The sequence below is a fragment of the Gopherus flavomarginatus genome, chromosome 1 (genome assembly GCF_025201925.1).
Source record: "Gopherus flavomarginatus isolate rGopFla2 chromosome 1, rGopFla2.mat.asm, whole genome shotgun sequence".
Taxonomy (NCBI): domain Eukaryota; kingdom Metazoa; phylum Chordata; order Testudines; family Testudinidae; genus Gopherus; species Gopherus flavomarginatus.
This window is the reverse complement of record NC_066617.1, coordinates 78,303,890-78,322,004: the sequence shown is the minus strand read 5'-3', so window position 1 is coordinate 78,322,004 and position 18,115 is coordinate 78,303,890. Positions and strand designations below refer to the sequence as shown.

The following is an 18,115-nucleotide window of genomic DNA, read 5'->3' as shown; positions in this document are numbered from 1 at the left end:
TTCCTTTTCTTTCCCTTTGCTGATTTTACTCTTGTTTAGTTTCTTGAAAGATTGGGAGAGGGTGTAGAAAAGAAACACAAAGAAATGATTTCAGGGCTGGAGAAAATGCCTTACACTGAGACACTTAAGGAGCTCAAAAAGAAGATTGAGAAATGAGTTGATTACAGTGTATAAGTTCCGTGACAAAGAGAAAATACTGGGTATTAAAGGTCTCTTTAATCTGTTGGAGAAAAGCATAACAAGAGCAGATACCTAGAAGCTGAAACCAGATTCATTCAAATTAGAATTAAGGCAAAAATGTTAACAGAGATGGTGACTAACCATGGAAACAAACTACCAAAGGAAGTGGTGGATTCTCCATTTCTTGAGGTCTTCAAATGAAGACTAGATGCCTTTCTGGAAGTAATGCTTTAATCAACCACAAGGCATTGGGCTCAAAACGGAGGTAACTGGGTGAAAATGAATTGCCTGTGCTATACGAGAGGTCAGACTAGATGATCTGATGCTCTCAACTATACGCATATACAACTCCTGTAACTTCAGTGGGGTTTTATACGTGTGACTGAGAGCAGAATTTGGTTTAGTACGTTCTTAAGTAGAAAAAACTTTCTTTGCCCACTGCAGTATAAAAGTGCTTTTACTAATGATGATGTTAATTACATGCATTTTTTAAAAATTAATCAAAATTGCATTAATTAAGCTCTTTGTAATTGCCAGCCATCTAAATGTTCTCATATTTGTAACATTTATAAAAATCTATTATCCTGTAAGTGTGCATTCTTTGCTGTATATTAGTCCTTAAGAATAATTTTTATCTCGTGCCTTGTTATTGTTAATTGTACTTCATTTAATTTCTTTCCTTTGTATCTGCACACATGACAAATCATTTGATGTAAGAACTCCCAAGGCTTTTTTTCCCCTTTTTGCAAACAAAGGATGCATTCAATACCTCTTGATGTCACAAAAAAGTGCATTCTGTGGGCCCAGTCTGGCTAGGACAGGGGTGAGCAAACTTTTTGCCCCAAGGGCCACATCTGGGTATGGAAATTGTACAACAGGCCATGAATGCTCACGAAGTTGGGGCTGGGGTGTAGGGAGTGGGGAGGGTTCTGGCTGGGGATGTGGACTAAGGATGGGGCCAGAAATGAGGAGTTCAGGTTGCGGGATGGGGCTCCGGGCTGGGGTGGGGACGTGGGGGGTGCGGGCTCTGGGGTGGAGCTGGGGATGAGGAGTTTGGGGTGTAGGAGGATGCTCTGGGCTGGGATCAAGAGATTCAGAGGGCAGGAGGGGGGTCAGGACTGGGGCAGAGCATTGAGGTACCGGGGAGTGAGGGCTCCAGGTGGGGGTGCAGGCTCTGGGTTGGGACTGGGGATGAGGAGTTTGGGGTGCAGGAGGGTGCTCCAGACTAGGGATGAGGGGTTTGGAGGGGGGCAGGGAGTTGGGACGTGGGGAGGGGTTGCAGGCTCCCGGAAGCAGCAGCATGGAGTACCGGGTCAGGGCAATCCCCAGACCCAGAGGCTGTGGTTTGCTCAACCCTGGGTTAGGAGAACCACACAGTGCCTTGTTGAAGTCAGTGAGGCATTGCAGGATCAGGGCCTAACTTTTGTTCTATATAAATAAGAACTGTTTTTTTTTCCTCTCAAGTTAATTCCATTTCAAAACATGTTTTTCCTCCATTTATTGAAGTATCTTTCTGGAACAGTCAGTAAAGCCTCTACCAATATTTTCCCTTAATTTAGTAGCATAACATATTAATAAAATTAGATATTGGGGGGACCTTCTCTCTCCTGTACCCAAAATAGTAATTGCTTTCATTAAAATACTGTACACTTACAAATTGTAATGATATTAAAGAGAGAAGGTGGGTGAATTAATTTTTTTTGTTGGACCAACTGCTGTTGGTTACAAGGACAAGCTTTTAAACTTACACAGAGCTCCTCTTCAGGTCTTGGAAATGTGTCAGAGAGAATGTCTACACTGAAATTAAAAACCCAGAGCTGGCCCAAGCCAGCTGACTCAGGATCATGAGGCTCGGACTAAGAGTCTGTTTAATTGCAATGTAAATGTTCAGGTTGGGCTGCAGCCCAAGCTCTGGGATCTCTCCCACCTCACAGGGTCCTGCAGCCTGGGCTCCAGTCTGAGCCCGAATGTCTGCATCGCAGTTAAATGGTCCCTTAGCCTGAGCCTGTGAGCTTCAGTCAGCTGGGACAGGATGGCCGTGAATTTTTTAATTGCAGTGTAGATGTATCCAGAATGCAGAGCTGTAACTGGGCAGGATGAGTGGAGCAGCCGCCCAGGGCACAAAGCAGGGGGTGGCAGAAAAATGGGGTGCAGTGGGTGTTGGTGGGGCCAGCTTCATGCAGAGACTAGGGAGAGGGGCATGCAGGGTTATTCCCCCCCCAAAAAAAAAAACAAACTCTGTGTACTTGTCCCAGCGCTCTACTGCCTGCCAGAGTCACTCACCCCTCAGAAGCGAAGGACACGGGATCTGCCCGCCACAGCTGAGTCCACTCAGAGCACGGTGGCAGGGGAGGGCAGTCGGGTTCTTTATTTCTTTCACATTCCAATGAAAGCAGTACATCATTTCATTCTCCCTACTTATGGAAAACTGTTTCTTTTTGATACAGGGTTTGTGAAAAATAAACAGAGGGACACAGAGATCTCTCTTGCCAAATGTTTGAATCCTTTCTCCTTATGCAGTATAAGGAGCCTTACCTCAGCTAACAGCTATTTCTGAGCCAGACACAAGTAGGAAAAGCAAAACAAGGCCTCAATCCTGCAATCTGATCTATGCTGGGAGGGCCTTGCACTCATGCAGCATCCCAGTGACTTCAGTGGAAGGACCCTCATGGATGTAAGTGTGTACTCGTGGAGCCAACTGTGCCTTAAATCCTGATTCTGCCATCAATGGGACACCATACAGACATAAAGGTCCAGCCATGTCAGTCCCTTCATAGGATGAGAGCCTACGGTAATAAGGGAGAAAGAGACGAAAGACAGCAGGAAACTCCCCTCCCCCCCAAAAAGAAGTATTAGATATTATTTCCAACAAGCTGAAATATGATCAAGGAAGGTCCTTGTCTTCTTTCATTAAAATAGGGATAAAAAGTTTTCTTAGGAAAATGAGAGATCTAAATTTAAGGACCTGGAGTTTCTGAGGAGTGGGATGCCATGAGGAAGCCAATTTATCTTCCGTTATTCTCTGTCTGGCTCAGGGGCAGGTTAGAACAGCCTGACACTCATCTAGCCTCCCCTAGCATAGGGAATGCGCTATGCTGCCTTTGGATGCTGGGAACTCCACCACAGTAGGGTTATCTCCAGTTAGAGCTTTAAGGTCAGTCCTCACAGAGTAGAGCAATGCAGAGAATCTTCTCCCAAATGTTACACTTCATGACTCTACTTTCAAGTCTAATGGTGGATCCATTAATTTAGGAATTGTACAAATATGTATTTATTTCTCTTTCTTTTACCCACTTTCTTCATCCTCCCTATCTGTCTGTCCTCTGGCCCCAAAACTCTCCGTACCTCACCCTTTTGTCATTTACTCCCACTTTCTTCCCATTTTTCTCCTTTTGTTGCCCATCCTCTCTCTCCACCACACACACACACACACGCACTTGAAACAAAAAATGTATTTCTTGGCCTCTTCCCCCCTACCAACTACTGTGTGTTTTGTCCTGATCTCATCTCCAGCTGCCCATGCTCAGTGAGAGCATGGGTTCATCAGGCCAGCCTTGTCTTCAGTTATATTTTCCAAGCAGTTTTACAGTGCACCTTTCTTTTGACCTCTCTAAAGTTTTTTTGAAATACAGTATTGTAAGATTGCATAGATGTTATTCAGTCATGTTGTGATGGGTTCGGTCACAGGGACCCCCTTGGTACTGTCACCTGACATCCTGAGATTACCTCTGAGCCCATTTTCCCTGCCAGCTTGGGACTTCCAGAACCCTGCCTTGTTGAGCCAGACATGCTAGCCTGCTGCAGCACAGACCCAGGTCTGGTCCACACCCCCAAAGCTGCAGGCTTCAAGTGAAAACAGCTCTGCAGGTTACCTGACTCCAGCACCCAGACTCCCAGCTTCCAATGATATCCAAGCCCTAAATAAATCTGTTTTACCCTGTATAAAGCTTATGCAGGGTAAACTTATAAATTGTTTGCCCTCTATAACACTGATAGAGAGATATGCGCAACTGTTTGCTCCCCCAGGTATTAATTGCTTACTCTGGGTTCAATAATAAAAGTGATTTTATTAAGAATAAAAAGTAGGATTTAAGTGGTTTTAATTAATAGCAGACAGAATAAAGTAAGTCACCAAGCAAAAACACGCAAGTCTAAGCCTAATATATTAAGAAACTGATTACAGGAAAAATCTCACCCTCAGAAATGTTCCAATAAGCTTCCTTCACGGACTAGATGCCTTCCTAGTCTGGGCCCAATCCTTTCCCTTTGTATAGTCCTTGTTAGTTTCAGGAAACATCTTAGGTGGAAACTAGACATTTTCTCATAACTGGCAGCCCGCTTTGTCCTGTTCCATCCCCTTTTATAACTTTGGCACAAGGCGGGAATCTTTTGTCTCTCTGGGTCCCCACCTCTTCTTTTAAATGGGAAAATACCAGATTTAAGATGGATTCCAGTATCAGGTGACATGTTCACATGTCCTGTGAGACCCCAGCCTCCATTCTTCCTGGGCTGGCTCACAGGAACACAGGAAGGGTTGCAGGTAAATAAACCATTTACAACCAATTGTCCTAGTTAATCGGAGCCATCAAGATTCTAAACCACTATTAATGGCCCACCCTTTGCATAGTTACAATAGGATCTCAGAGTTATACTTCGTATTTCTAGCTTCAGGTACAAGAATGATACATACATACAAATAGGATGAACATAGTCAGTAGATCATAAGCTTTGTAATGATACCTTAAAAGAGACCTTTTGCATAAAGCATATTCCAGTTACAACATATTCACACTCATAAACATATTTCCATAAAACATTATGGAGTGCAACGTCACACATGGGACACGGGTTCTCTTTCTTTACTGAATGATAATCATAAGGTATGCTGGGGAAATTATATGATCAATTTAATAGACACCTTTAGAAATTATGTTGGTAGCACATGGTTTGCGCATGGGTTTTTTGCATGTTTAGCAGGGTTATTGGCTAGTGGGTAATGTCATTCATCCAGAAACTATTTTTATTAGCTCGCCTTTGAGTCTGTATAACTATACACACTTGTGTCAACAGGAAAATAAAATCAAATTTATAGTGTGATTGGTTCACAGTCCTTTTAGTGATATTTCTCTGACCATGTTTTTTGGAGAATCGTAGCTGTTTTACAACCATACATAACTCAGCTTGCTCTTATATATAGTCTCATTATGAACTGGAAGTAAAATTCCATAATCTTAGTAAGGGGCTAGATGCTGCTATCCTTACACTGAGTAACACCTTACATAGAATGCAAAACCGCATAAATCACTGACAACTCATCTCACACCAATCAGACTAGTCACAGAGTTACATACTGCTCAGCATGAGTAAGGATGGCAGTATCCAGCCCTAAGTGATGCTGTCATTTCCTGTAATGTTTCAGAAAACACAACTTAGACCATTTTTTTTTTATGTAATAGGCAAGAAAGCAAATCCTGGTTCACCCTTTGCTGTGTATTTTCTGTGTGTGTGGTTGGAGATTTTTCCATGGTAATGTGCTTAGTGGCTAAACCCATGTTGTTTGTATCTAAATGCGTTTGTGTGAAAAAACACTAATCAAAATATACGTAACATTCCATTGCACAAAAGGTTATGAATGATGAAAGCTGGGACAACCTGCATTTGTTTGTGAATAGTATCCAACATGTGCTGTGTTGTCAGACCTTCTGGCTTTAACATTTATTGTAGGTCTGTTGTGCTAAGAGGTTTCTAATAAGTAGCAGATGCCAATTTAATTATAACTGCTATTATCTCGGTTTAAAAATCCATACAGGGGCATGTGTCTTTTTAAATAAATTAGTGGAAGGTCTGTTTCCTAGTGAGATTTGCCATATTTGTGATTGTGCTATTATTTTATCTATCATGATTTTTTTTAATGGATTGACATGTATTCATTAATGTTTGTGTGCTTTTCTTTTCCATCCATCTCTCTTCATCTCATGAAAAGCATATCTGGGTAAGTTAAATCACATTGGCTGCTGAACATGTTCATTTTCAGCACCATGTTTTCTTTTCTTTTTTTTTCTTTTCCTTTTTCAATTATATAAACAGACCTATGCAGGGAACTAACCCCAAACCAAATGTTCAGGGTATTCTACAACTTTATAATAGTTGAATGCACAATATTTCTCATTTCTTCACAAATTCAGGACTTGATCTTGAAGCCCTTACCCTTAAGAGTCTACCTGGGGATAATGCCAGTCCATTTTTAAAATAGATTGGCTTGTTGGGTCTACATACTCTGTATATAGAACAACAATATTTTCATTTTATGCTTATATAATTTCATGCTTATTTTTGTTTTTTACTAATTCATTTGTTTTAAAAGTATGGAAATGTGTTTTAATTGGCTCTCCTGATTTCAATTTTAAAATCCTCATCTCCTCTTCTTAGATCAATTGAACAAGTTTTTTTGTTTTTCCTAAAACAAACAAACTATGGAGCTTATAAAAGAAAATTCTATGCAGAGTACACAAACTCTTAAATATGTCTGAACTATGGCTTTTTTTAAGATTGGAAGACCAGAAATAAACTTGAAGAGGACAGGAGTTACTATTTTAATTTAAAATGTATTACTATGAAATGCTGGTACAAAACCTGATTTAATAAAATTTAATTAACCTGGAAGCTCCAAGGGTCTCTAATAATATCTAGTAAACTTTATACTAGATTGCAAGGTCGTCTGTTTGGCAAGTCTGTTTGGTTCATTATTGCTTTGATTATATTTTTAATAGTAATTTTCTGCTGCTCTAATTTAAAGTTATGGTCTGTATTTTTTATGGCTATTCAGCATTCCAGAATATGCCTCTGTTCACATAATGTATGCTTTCAGAAAGGCAATAATGCCCTTCTGCTTGCAGAACATGCACTAATATACAGCAATTACAGCAATGTTTAAAAATGCTGTCCATAGCTATGTTACCTATGCTCATATTAAAGGAATAATAATACCTCCTTTGCCCTTTGTATTTAAACACTTTTTATTTATTGCATGAATCATTACTTACATTTACCTGTTCAATATTTCAATCATTCTCCCCTGAAAATTCTTTTAAAGTTAACTGGAAAAAGTTTTGCAAAGACATGAAGAATTAACCTTGCCCATCATTCCCAGTCCACCTTTTATACAAAGTTTTATATATACACACACACACACAAAAGATAGGTGCATTATTTAAAGTCAGGGTCAGCCTAAGGGCAAGAGTTTGAATAACTAACTTAATTTTTAATGAAGGGTTGTATTTAAAACACACACAGACCCTTTTAAAAGAGATTAAGTCAAAAGTATATGGCAATTGCAAGGTTGCTTCTTGTTCCTTTTAAATCTATAATGGCTAAAAAATATCAATACAGAGAAATGAAAAATTCCTTCTGTTAATAGCATCTGTCCAAAGCCCTATGAGTTCAATGGAAAAATTCTTGCTTGATTCCAAAAGGCTTTGAATCCAAGACACTAGTTCCTGGACATTTGTCTGTTTCAGTTATTTGAATATTATTTTTCCATAGAGAATCAATTATGTTTGCACCTTGGTTTAAAATCCTCATGTTGCTCACATTGGCATCTTCTATCTAACTTAATTTACAGAAATCTAATATGTATAAAGGCTGGTTGTAATTTGGACAATATTTCTACTTGAAAGAATACAATAATTAACAATTCCATTTACATTACTCAGTGTTAAATAATAATAAAGGAAATAATAATAATAATAATAAAGGGAATCTGTTGCATTTTGTCTTCAACGTCACATTTTGACTTGCAGCCAGTATCTTTATTAGAAAACTTTTATGCATGACATTTCATGGGAATTAGCTTCTCTATCTACAAGCCGGTGTTTCTAAGTGAGAACTGCTAGTACCGTACTATTAAAATGTTGTTACGTCTTGTTTTAACATGCCTCATTATTAACTTACCTCACATTTGCTCTTGAATTTTAATTAAGAGCCATTATACTTGGTATTACTGAGAACGCTACATGTGAAATCAACTGGAACTAGCTAATCCTACTACTATTTTGCAGAAGTACGGAGTTGTGTGTTGAAATTCATATTTCATCATGGAAGTGTTTAGACCTTGTCTTAAAGTTCCTGCGCTTTAATTTAGATGTCAGTCATTTTGAGCAGCTATTTGTTGTTCACCTCATTAGATGAGCCTCACTTTCATGACAGTTATAAACAAGATCAAGCTAGAAATTTCGTTTTCAATCCAGATTTTAATATTTACCAACAGAGAGGTCAATGGGTGGACTCTCCTTAGTCATTCATTTTTAAATAACATTCATTTGCTGTTACACAATGAGCAGTTGACAGTGGGTGATAACAGGATTTGACAATCACCTACACAAGAAAAAAAAAACATTTAGTGGACAAGAAGCTCCATGAATTGTAAACCCCTAAATCAGTGGTTCTCAACCTTTTTTCATGTTTGGTTTCTAAAAGAATTTTAATGGAGTTGTGGACCCCTTTGGAAACCCTAGACTTAGTCTGCTGACCCCCAGGAGACTGCAGACCACAGGTTGAAAACCACTGTTCTATGGTAACAACAGCCATTTGTGGACCCCCTCCATGGACTACAGGTTGAAAACCACTGCAGGTTGTCCTGAACATTCATAGTCAGCACTGATCTCTTGGGTTTTATCTCTTCCCTTACAGCACAGTTCCCATATTGTCCACTCTGGCCACTGCTCCCTTCAGAGGCGTTTCAAAATGCTGAATGGCAACCCTACTGTAATAATGTTGAGTGGGTTAGCATAGTTATATGCTAAACAGTCCCACCGGGCTCTGGGGAGGATTAGGATAAGGAGAACAGTCCAGTACAGTAGTGCCCCTGTGAAGTAGTTTCCTTGGGATTAGGGAAGAGAAGTCAATGCTGCGGGGAGACCGCACTTCCATGTCACCACCATTCTGTGCCAGACAGCCCAGACACACCTGACTGTGCCCCTCTCTAATTGCACCAATGGTGAGGATACCCAGTTGTATCATGTCCTTTTTCGAAAATGTTAGATTAACAGAAGAGTCACCCTAGCTTTGGACAGAGGCTAGCTAAAGTCCACTTTCATATAATTTCCTTACCTTGCAACACCTATCTAGCGCAGTGGAAGATAGTTGGCTAATGACGCAATAATAAATTATTTAGATAATGGCACAGACAGTACACTTATAAAATTTGTGGACAGTACCAACTGGGAAGAGTTGGAAGAGCTTTGGAGGGCAGGATTAGAATTCAAAATTATCTCGACAAACTGTCAAAATGGTCTGAAATACATAGGATGAAATGCAGTAAGGACAAATGCAAAGAACTACACTTAGGAAGGAATAATCAGCTGTGCAAATACAAAATGGGAAAATACTGTCTAGGAAGGAGTACTGCAGAAGGTGATCTGGAAGTTGTAGAGGATCACAAATTAAATATGAATCAGCAGTGTAATACTGTTGCAAAACAACAAATGTCTTTCTATGATGTATTAGTAGAGGTGTTGTAAGCAAGAAGTAATTATTCCACTCTACTCAGCATTAATAAGCCTCAACTGGCGTACTGTGTTCTTTGAGAAAGAGGTGGACAAATTTGAGAAAGGCCAGAGGAGAGCAACAAATGTGGGTTAAAGGCCTAGAAAACATGACCTACAAGAACAGATTGAAAAAACTGGGTTTGTTTAGTCTGAAGAAGAGAAGACTGAGAGGGGACATGATAACAGTCTTCAGGTACATAAAAGGATGTTATAAAGAGGAGAGTGATAAATTGTTCTCCTTATCCACTGAAGAAAGGAAGTAATGAGCATAAATTGCAGCAAGGGAGATTTAGGTTAGATACTAGGAAAAACTGGTTAACGATAAGGCTCATTAAGAACGGGAACAAATTACCTGGGAGGTGTTGGGAATCTCTGTCATTGGAGGTTTTTAAGAGCAGGTTAGACAAACTCTTATCAGCGATGGTTCCTAATACCTTGTCCTTCCTCTGTGCAGGGGACTGGACTAGATGACCTATCAAGGTCCCTTCCAATCCTACATTCATATTACCGTTACTCCCAGTGTCTTAAATAAAGGGGATTTTATTCTTAAATAATAATATCTAAAAATATTGATTCATGTTGTAATCATTCCAGTGCTTGCAAACTCTCTTAGAGACTATTATATGCAAACTACCTCCTACAGTAAAGTCTAATTAATATCAATTCTCCTGACCATATTAGTTGCATATGTTGCCAAAAATTAGATAGGAAAGCAAGGAAAGTCCTGTATCTGCCTAAAGATACAAACAAGTGACACAATGTAACAGTATATAGTGCTTTCTCTGACATCTGCCAGCTCCTCCCCACCTTTCAGAGTAGGGAGGGGAACACTACATTTCTCCCCACCAGCTGTAAACCCCAGCAGAGGGAAACAGTCTGAGGCTGTTATCAGTGCAGCTGAGCACACTCTGTTCCTCCTCTAATGATCAGTTGCTTAGCTAGGTAGGGAGGAGGCAGCTGCAGTCGTAGCTTCCTCTAATCAGGGGCCTCTCTGTCCATCTGCAGAGCAAGCAGCAGCTACCCTCTGGAGCCATGGGTCCCTTCCTCTCAGTCACTAATTTGTGGGTTTTACTTAGAATAACTTCATGGCCTCATAAACTACTTTGATGAAGTGTAGAGGATACATTTTTCTCCCAAAATGGCATCTAAATTTATGTGAACTGGTTTATAGCTGTTATTACCCTGGTGGTAGGAAAATTGCGCACAATTTTAGCCATTTTCACATTGTTGTAATGAAAAATTACAGATTCATTTGAAAATTATTGGATTCTTTTTGCAAGGAGTTTATACTGTAAACAAACTAATATATTCTCAAGTGAAAACCACTTTAATAGATTCAGAGATTGTAAAGCCATCAACCAGTGTGACCTCTTATATAACACAATCTTGATTCTAACATCTTGATTTTGATTTTTTTTTAAACTTGACTTTGAAATAGCCAAGGAATTTTGGTTTGAAAATTTGCTACAGACCTACAATCACTGCAGAAGATTCATATTTTTCATAAATATTGGAAGTTGCTATTTTAGTTATATTACCTTTATTAGTTAGATTTACTTTTTATCAAAATTATACATCATTTATTAATTAACTTGCATCATACTCATTTGTGTAACCCAATCTAACAAAGAATGTATCTTTGTCCCCCTCTAGGGGCTGATTCATGTAAGAGGATAAGTGTCTACTACAGCTGTCACCTAAGAAATTACTGCTTTTAGATGGAGTAATAGAGGCTCTGTTTTTAGTTCTGCAGAGCCAAGGTTCAAACGCTGTATACAGCCTAAGTGATATAATTTATAATTTCATATTGTATAATATAAAATCATACTTATATTTAAACCACAGGGTATTTTTTTTTAAAAGGGAAATTCAAATTAAATAAAACTTGCATTTCATTATTTGTAGGCAAAACCATAAAAGAAAAGGAAATTATTATCTGAGCTGTTAAATATAAATTCCAATCCTTCTAAAAAATTAAATGAATAAAAATGTCTTTAAGATCCCAAATCATTAAGTGAGGCTTTGGTCTTGTGCAGGCACTCTGCCCAAGGGTTAATTTCACCCTAATACAATATTTGACTGAATAATAGATTTTAAAATTACAACTAAAATTATTAGTACGGGAGGAGGGATAGCTCAGTGGTTTGAGCATTGGCCTGCTAAACCCAGGGCTGTGAGTTCAATCCTTGAGGGGGCCATTTAGGGAAGTGGGGATTGGTCCTGCTTTGAGCAGGGCAGGGGGTTGGACTAGATGATCTCCTGAGGTCCCTTCCAACCCTAATAATCTGTGATTCTGTGATAATCATTTTCCTCCCTCACCTGCTGTGCCTTCCAAGAACCTCAGGATTATGTGTGATGTCACTGATAGCTGTAGCCAGGAGCATAAGAAATTCAAATTTTGGACAGTTCTGTTCAGCCAGAAGCAATATCCGGAGCAGTTCTCCCATAAGTACCGCCACGAGTCTGACTGACCATGCAGCTATAGAGGCTCTTCACTAATCCAGAAGAGAACATCTCCCTCAGAAGCGGCAGCATAATGCTAAACTGAGAGCCCAAACCTGACTCCAGTTTGATTACTGGGAATCACACCAGAGATATTCTGAACATGCTCAATATTTTCTCTGATATTCCAGGCTGGAGGAAGTGAGTTGTTGAGGGGAAAGACATTGTAAAGTGGCTCTGGGCCTAAAGATTATGTCTCCTTTCCTGGCACTTCAATTCCAGAGTTCAGCCATGGGTTTAAAAAGAGATCTAACAAGCCCAAATTTGCCTCCTAGACCAAAGTTCCTCCCAACTCACATAGCACTGAGCACTGAGGAAGCTCACACGGATGATGGGGAGGGGATGGTTGAGTGATCTCATACTCCAGTTATTGGGTAGAACCTGTGCAACAACAGTGTGGTAGAGAGGGGCACTTCACCCTCTCTGGGAAATTGGAGGAGGAAACTCTCACTTCCACCAACCACCCACAGAGAGTAAACACCATCCTTACACACCAAGCAGTTAACTGACTTTTTTACTTGGGCTTCTTGGCACAGCTCCCCAGGTCTCCTTGGCCTAGCTGGGATTCAGGAAAAGGACATGGATAGCAAGTGGCAGTTATATAACAGGTTTCCTACAAGCAGCTGCAAAACTCTCTGCAGCAGAGGATAGTGTGTGTGCTAAGAGGGAAGCCTAGATGATTTTGGTTGAAAAGTGTTGTCAGATGTCAATGGTGTTATCTATAGCTGAAATACAGAAACCTGAAGCAGTTGTAGGGCTAGATTTTCAAAAATGGACTCTTCCTGTGGATTCAAAATAATTTAGGGAATTTAGGTAACTAAGCGGCTGATTTCACCTATAAACTCTGACTTTTGGCTATCTAAAAAACTTGCATTGCACCTGAAACTTGTCATTTAAGAAATTAAACAATTCCATAGAACTGAAAACATAAATTTGGAAAGGATGGTGACATAAGTAGTTTGTGTTCGTCATTGCTGGACAACTTGATTCAAATAAAATATTAGATTATCAGGACAAAGAGGTGTGCAGGTCTTAATCAATCTTTCTCCCCTTCTACTAGAGCCAAATTCTAAAACCCTCACTCACTGAATAGCATCTATCTGAAAGTGTTACTCCGTTGATTACAATGGAGTAATTTACAGAATAAAAGGATACTCAGTAGGGGCACAAGTAGCAGAATCTGACCCTTCATGATTTGGGAACCCCAATTTATTTCTTAAAAAAAACAGGGTCATTCTCTTGCCTTTATCTCTGCTTCATTGTGCCCCAGTGTTTCAAGATCCCTATGTGAAGGGCTACTAAGGCAAAGCAGCATTGTTGGGGGTTCTCTGAACCACGCAGGCTGCAACAATAAAGGACAAGGAAGCAAAAGCAATATTATCACTTTAAATTTCCTTTCTTCTGAAGTGTTGTCAGCAAATTTTAATGTTACATTAGCATAGTCCTTATCTAATTTGTTTCCATTACTGCTGAGAACCTGCCTTCTGTGCTCCTCTCAGTGGGAGGCAGACAGAAATACTTTGGTTAATAAGAAACAGGTTTTAGAGGGGCTACATGATGAATTCTGTGTCCCCTGCAATATTCTGTTGATCCGTTCCCCTGTGCAAAAGGATTTTTTTTGTGTGCGTGATCAAATTATTTAATATGGGTGAAATGTAAAGCTAGCATTTTCCTGATATTTTAATAGATTTAAAAGTATATAATCTGCATGATATTCAATATGATTATATTAAATGTGATGTTACACTCTTTGTTTTAAAGGCTGCAAAAGCCAAATTCTTATTGTGGAGTGACGTGTTCGACAGGCTTTGAAGTCCAGGGGAGATGGCAGGCACAGAATTTGGATCTGTAGTTGGCCACCTTTGTAATGATTCACATATCGTTGAGAAATCATCACAATGCTTATCCAATGAATTGTGTCAAAACGTGTAACAAAATTGTATAATAGATGTCTTCTCTGTGGTATATTTCTATACACAATCCAGAAAGGTTGAAAATTAAATTACAAATGTATTTCCTTTACATGTTAGGCATTATCATAGGAGTCCTAGTCCAGGATAAAACGAGTCCTAGAACAGAAAGAGAACAAAGTTTGGAATAGAGAAAGGAATCTGTTCAGAAAAGGCAAGGAACTGCTTTTACTTAGGCTTAAATACTTTAAGAAGATTATTGGTGTAAATGAGGAGAGTTATTGTGCTGCGTTATTGTTGCGTTTAGCCTTGGAAGTACAAGTGTAGCTCTGCTGTCCCCGGCACTGACTCCTGCTTAACACTTTCTGATACACTTTTAGGCATGAACTTCTGGAAGAAGCTCGGAGAAAGGGATTGCCTTTTGCACAGTGGGACGGGCCTACAGTGGTTGCGTGGCTGGAGGTAAGTGTTGGAAGCCTGGATCTTATTCCCAGAACGTCTGTATTTATGTTCCCTTCCCAAACTCTGAGAGGCGGCATTTGGAGAGAAAGTCTGAACGTTTCATTTTCTTTCTTTCTATTAGCTGTGGTATCACTGCCAGCTGCAGGAGGCTAACGGGTGGGGGACTGAGACAGAAGCTGCCGAGAGGGCGATAGAGGCAGGTTGGATGGAAAGGGGGCAAAAAAAGGTTTATTACCTCTGAAGAAAGCGACCCTAGAAAAACTGCAATTGAACACTGGGTTCTTGAGTCTCAATATTCCTCTGTCAGTAAATGTTTGGGAAACCCGGTGTCTGAGTATGTCTGTCTCTCTTATTTCCCCTAGTGGCAGATATGTAGAGGATCTTACCCTCACAAATAGTCTGTAATCATATAATTTAAAGATTTTACATAACACATAAGTACAAGGGGCACAAATTAAGGCAAACTTAATACTGGCATTTCCTAAATTTTCATTGCCTGACTGTCATCTTAGTGTTCTTTAAACATAGTTATTTGGTGTGTAATATATGTATTGTAGGGGGGTGATCACCTGCTCCTGCCCGGGAGGGATAAAAGTAGCCCTTCAGAGGGCTGTGGCTGGGAGAAAGCAGCTATGAGGCTGATTGGGGAAGCAGCTGCAGCTGGGCCATGCCCCAGACAGGCATCAGCTGGCCCTATATAAGAGGCTGGGAGCCAGGAGCTCAGCAGACTCTCTCTGGCTTTGAGAGGGAGGGATCTGGCTGCAGGAAGCTGAGAGAAGGTACCTGGAGTGGAGCAGGGCTGGGGAAAGGCCGGGGGCAGGGCATGGACTGTGGGACTGTTGTCCAAACCCGAGCCTTGAGGAACTGAAAGTGTTGGAGAGTGTGGGCATAAGTGGTCCGCCCCTGATACAAGAGACATGGGCACGGACAGTGGAACTATTGCCTGGACTTCAAGGAACCAGGGGATGATAGATCCCGGTTATACAGGTGTCTTCTACGGGGAGACCCCAGGGGTTCCCCTGGGTGGGGAGACGCAGAGAGTAGGGGTACTGCCTGAGGGGCAGCACCCTGAGGAAGGGGGCGGGTCAAGGAGGGACAAGGGGGCCAAACCAGTTAGTGGTGAGATTTTGGCCCGCAGAGGGCGCTCTAAGGCTGGAAAAAGAGCTAATTCCCAGGACACCAGCAGGAGGTGCTGCAAGGGTGAGTCAGCACATGATTACAGTATGTATAACTTAGATAAATCTTAAGAGCTATGAGCTTCCATAACTAATGCTGATAACATGTCTCAATCTTGAGCTGCATCCTCCTTGCTTGGAACAATGGGTACACACTTCTCAGAGACACTTTGTGTCACACTAAGTGGTTGTTTCTGATGTAGATAAGTGTCTGCTATAGATCTGATTAAAACCTGCACACTCCTTTTTACCCAGTCATGTAATTTAACTTTGAATCAAGTTCTACAGAAGTAAAGAACTCAAACTTAGGCCGCTCTCCTTTCCAAATTGTTGTCTTCTGTTCTAAGGAACTGTTTAAGTGCAAACTAAGTGGAGTGTTTGGCTTGGAGAGAGTCTGAAAAGGAGAAAAATCAAATTTATTTAATATATAAAAAAAATGAGAGAAGATGCATTATGAAGCTGTGCATCATTTTTTCATAGTCCTTCAGCTAAAATCAGTTGTGTTGACAGTTCTATATCTGGGACCTGGACTCAATCTGCGTACATACCCTATTAAACTTTACATGGAAATTTAATCTGGGCTTAGATTGCGCTTCAAGACTCAGTCCTGTATGTGTGGTGTGGGGGATTTCAAGGAGGGGACTGTGCATCAAAAAGAGACGCAATCTCTCCCTGAGCTTCTTGATGTACCATATTTCAGCACAGCCTGCTCCCTGCAGTGCTCTTTTGTAGACCAGTGTGTGGTGGAGAGACAGGGATCCATTTCCTCCGAGACTCTCCCCATCCTGTTTGTAGCCCTCTGCTCCTCATGGGGCATATGGAGGATCTGACTGAATTCCCCTGGGCACTGGAACTGTGGTGGTAGCGGCCCGTTATGTGGGCCATCTGAGGTGTGGGCTCTTTGCCCTCCCTCTGACCTTTTGTGCACCTGTCCCAGTCTGGCTCTTCAGAATGTCTTCATTTTAAAAAACAATGAGTGATATGTTTCTTTAAAATCACTGAACTGTAGTCAGAAGGGTTAGTATTCTTGAAGTGTGGCTTAGGCCTCCATATTGCTGAGCATTTTTATTAATCCTCAGTAAGGTTTAGTGCTAAGTAATTGGTCCTCTGACAGACTATGATGATGTGCAAGTTACAGTGGTACCAGTGACAAGCCATCAGAAAATTTCACTCCTACTATGGAAAAGGACAGTATGGAACTCAGTGACATCCAAGAGTAAAGTCTGTGTCTGTCTATTTTCATGCAAAATTTCTAGTTTTTACTTGTTGATTTTTAATATGGTAAAAATAGGAACTTTCATAAGATTTGAGAACAATTCGGTGATCTTTTCATTCATTTTCAGAAGTCTGCGTTAGTGAATGTTGTGATGCTTGACAGAATATCATATTAGGTCTACATCTGAAGCAAATACTGGAGGGGGAGAAGGAATCTTGCCATTTTGCCTTTTCATAACCCCTATTCTAATGGAACATGCCAAGTAATCCTTGCAGATAGCTGCCTCCCGCATCATCCCTTGACACATCGGGCAGTTTTAGTGGCATTTAGGTATTGTAGTTCAGTGCACTACAGCTTAGTACCAAGCACAATACTGTGCAAAAGGGCACTCCATCAGCCTGAGGGAGTTGGAGGAAATTCCAAAAGGATAAGGTGTTGTACCCAAGTCTGCACCTGCGGAAAAATAAGTTTTCTCTATAATGAACATTTTTATCTCTTAGTAGATCCTGGGGTTCCCCGCCTCCTCCCCCCAACATATGAAATTTATCACACAGCTGTCTTTATGGTATACATTTCCAACCTGATGATGTAGGTCTAATGTTGAGTATTTCATTTCACTGTAGGAGACTGTTAAATCAGACACACTTCTATCTGTCCCAGATGGCTCTCCAGGTGCATGTGGATTAACTGATGCCGTGTTTAAAAAAATTTTCTTTCCTACATTTTCTCTCTTGGTAAAACAGCTTCTAATATCCAAAGACATTGGAGAGGATTTAGACTTACATTTTCAAAATTATATCTTAATTTTGAATGTTCAACTTGAGACACACAGAACACGATTTTTCAGAGATGTGGAGCATGTGAAGCTCCCATTTACTTCAGATAGAGCTGCAGATGCTTAGCACCTGTGAAAATGTTTCTAGCTCAAACAGGAATTGTTCTAGGTCAAAGAGGAATTATTTTAGGGAAGTTCTATGGCCTGTGTTAGGCAAGAGATCAGACTAGTTCACAGTGGACACTTCTGGCCTTGGAATCTATTAATCTATGAAAATCCAGACCTCGTATCCTGAACTGGACATCCAAAATCAGTGAACAATCTTGAAAATGTAATCCTTAATGGTACAG

The 18,115-nt window shown here is 40.4% G+C and overlaps 1 protein-coding gene across 9 annotated transcripts in view; it reads left to right on the top strand.

Annotated features, from left to right (window-relative positions):
- The window catches only part of PPFIA2 (PTPRF interacting protein alpha 2), a 655,361-nt gene that overhangs the window by 601,558 nt on the left and 35,688 nt on the right, over positions 1 to 18,115 (top strand). For all 9 annotated transcript variants that reach the window (XM_050934433.1, XM_050934482.1, XM_050934424.1 and 6 more), the window contains one exon: positions 14,518 to 14,599. In XM_050934433.1, the coding sequence (XP_050790390.1) occupies positions 14,518 to 14,599 (82 nt within the window). The remainder of the gene's footprint in view (positions 1 to 14,517; positions 14,600 to 18,115) is intronic.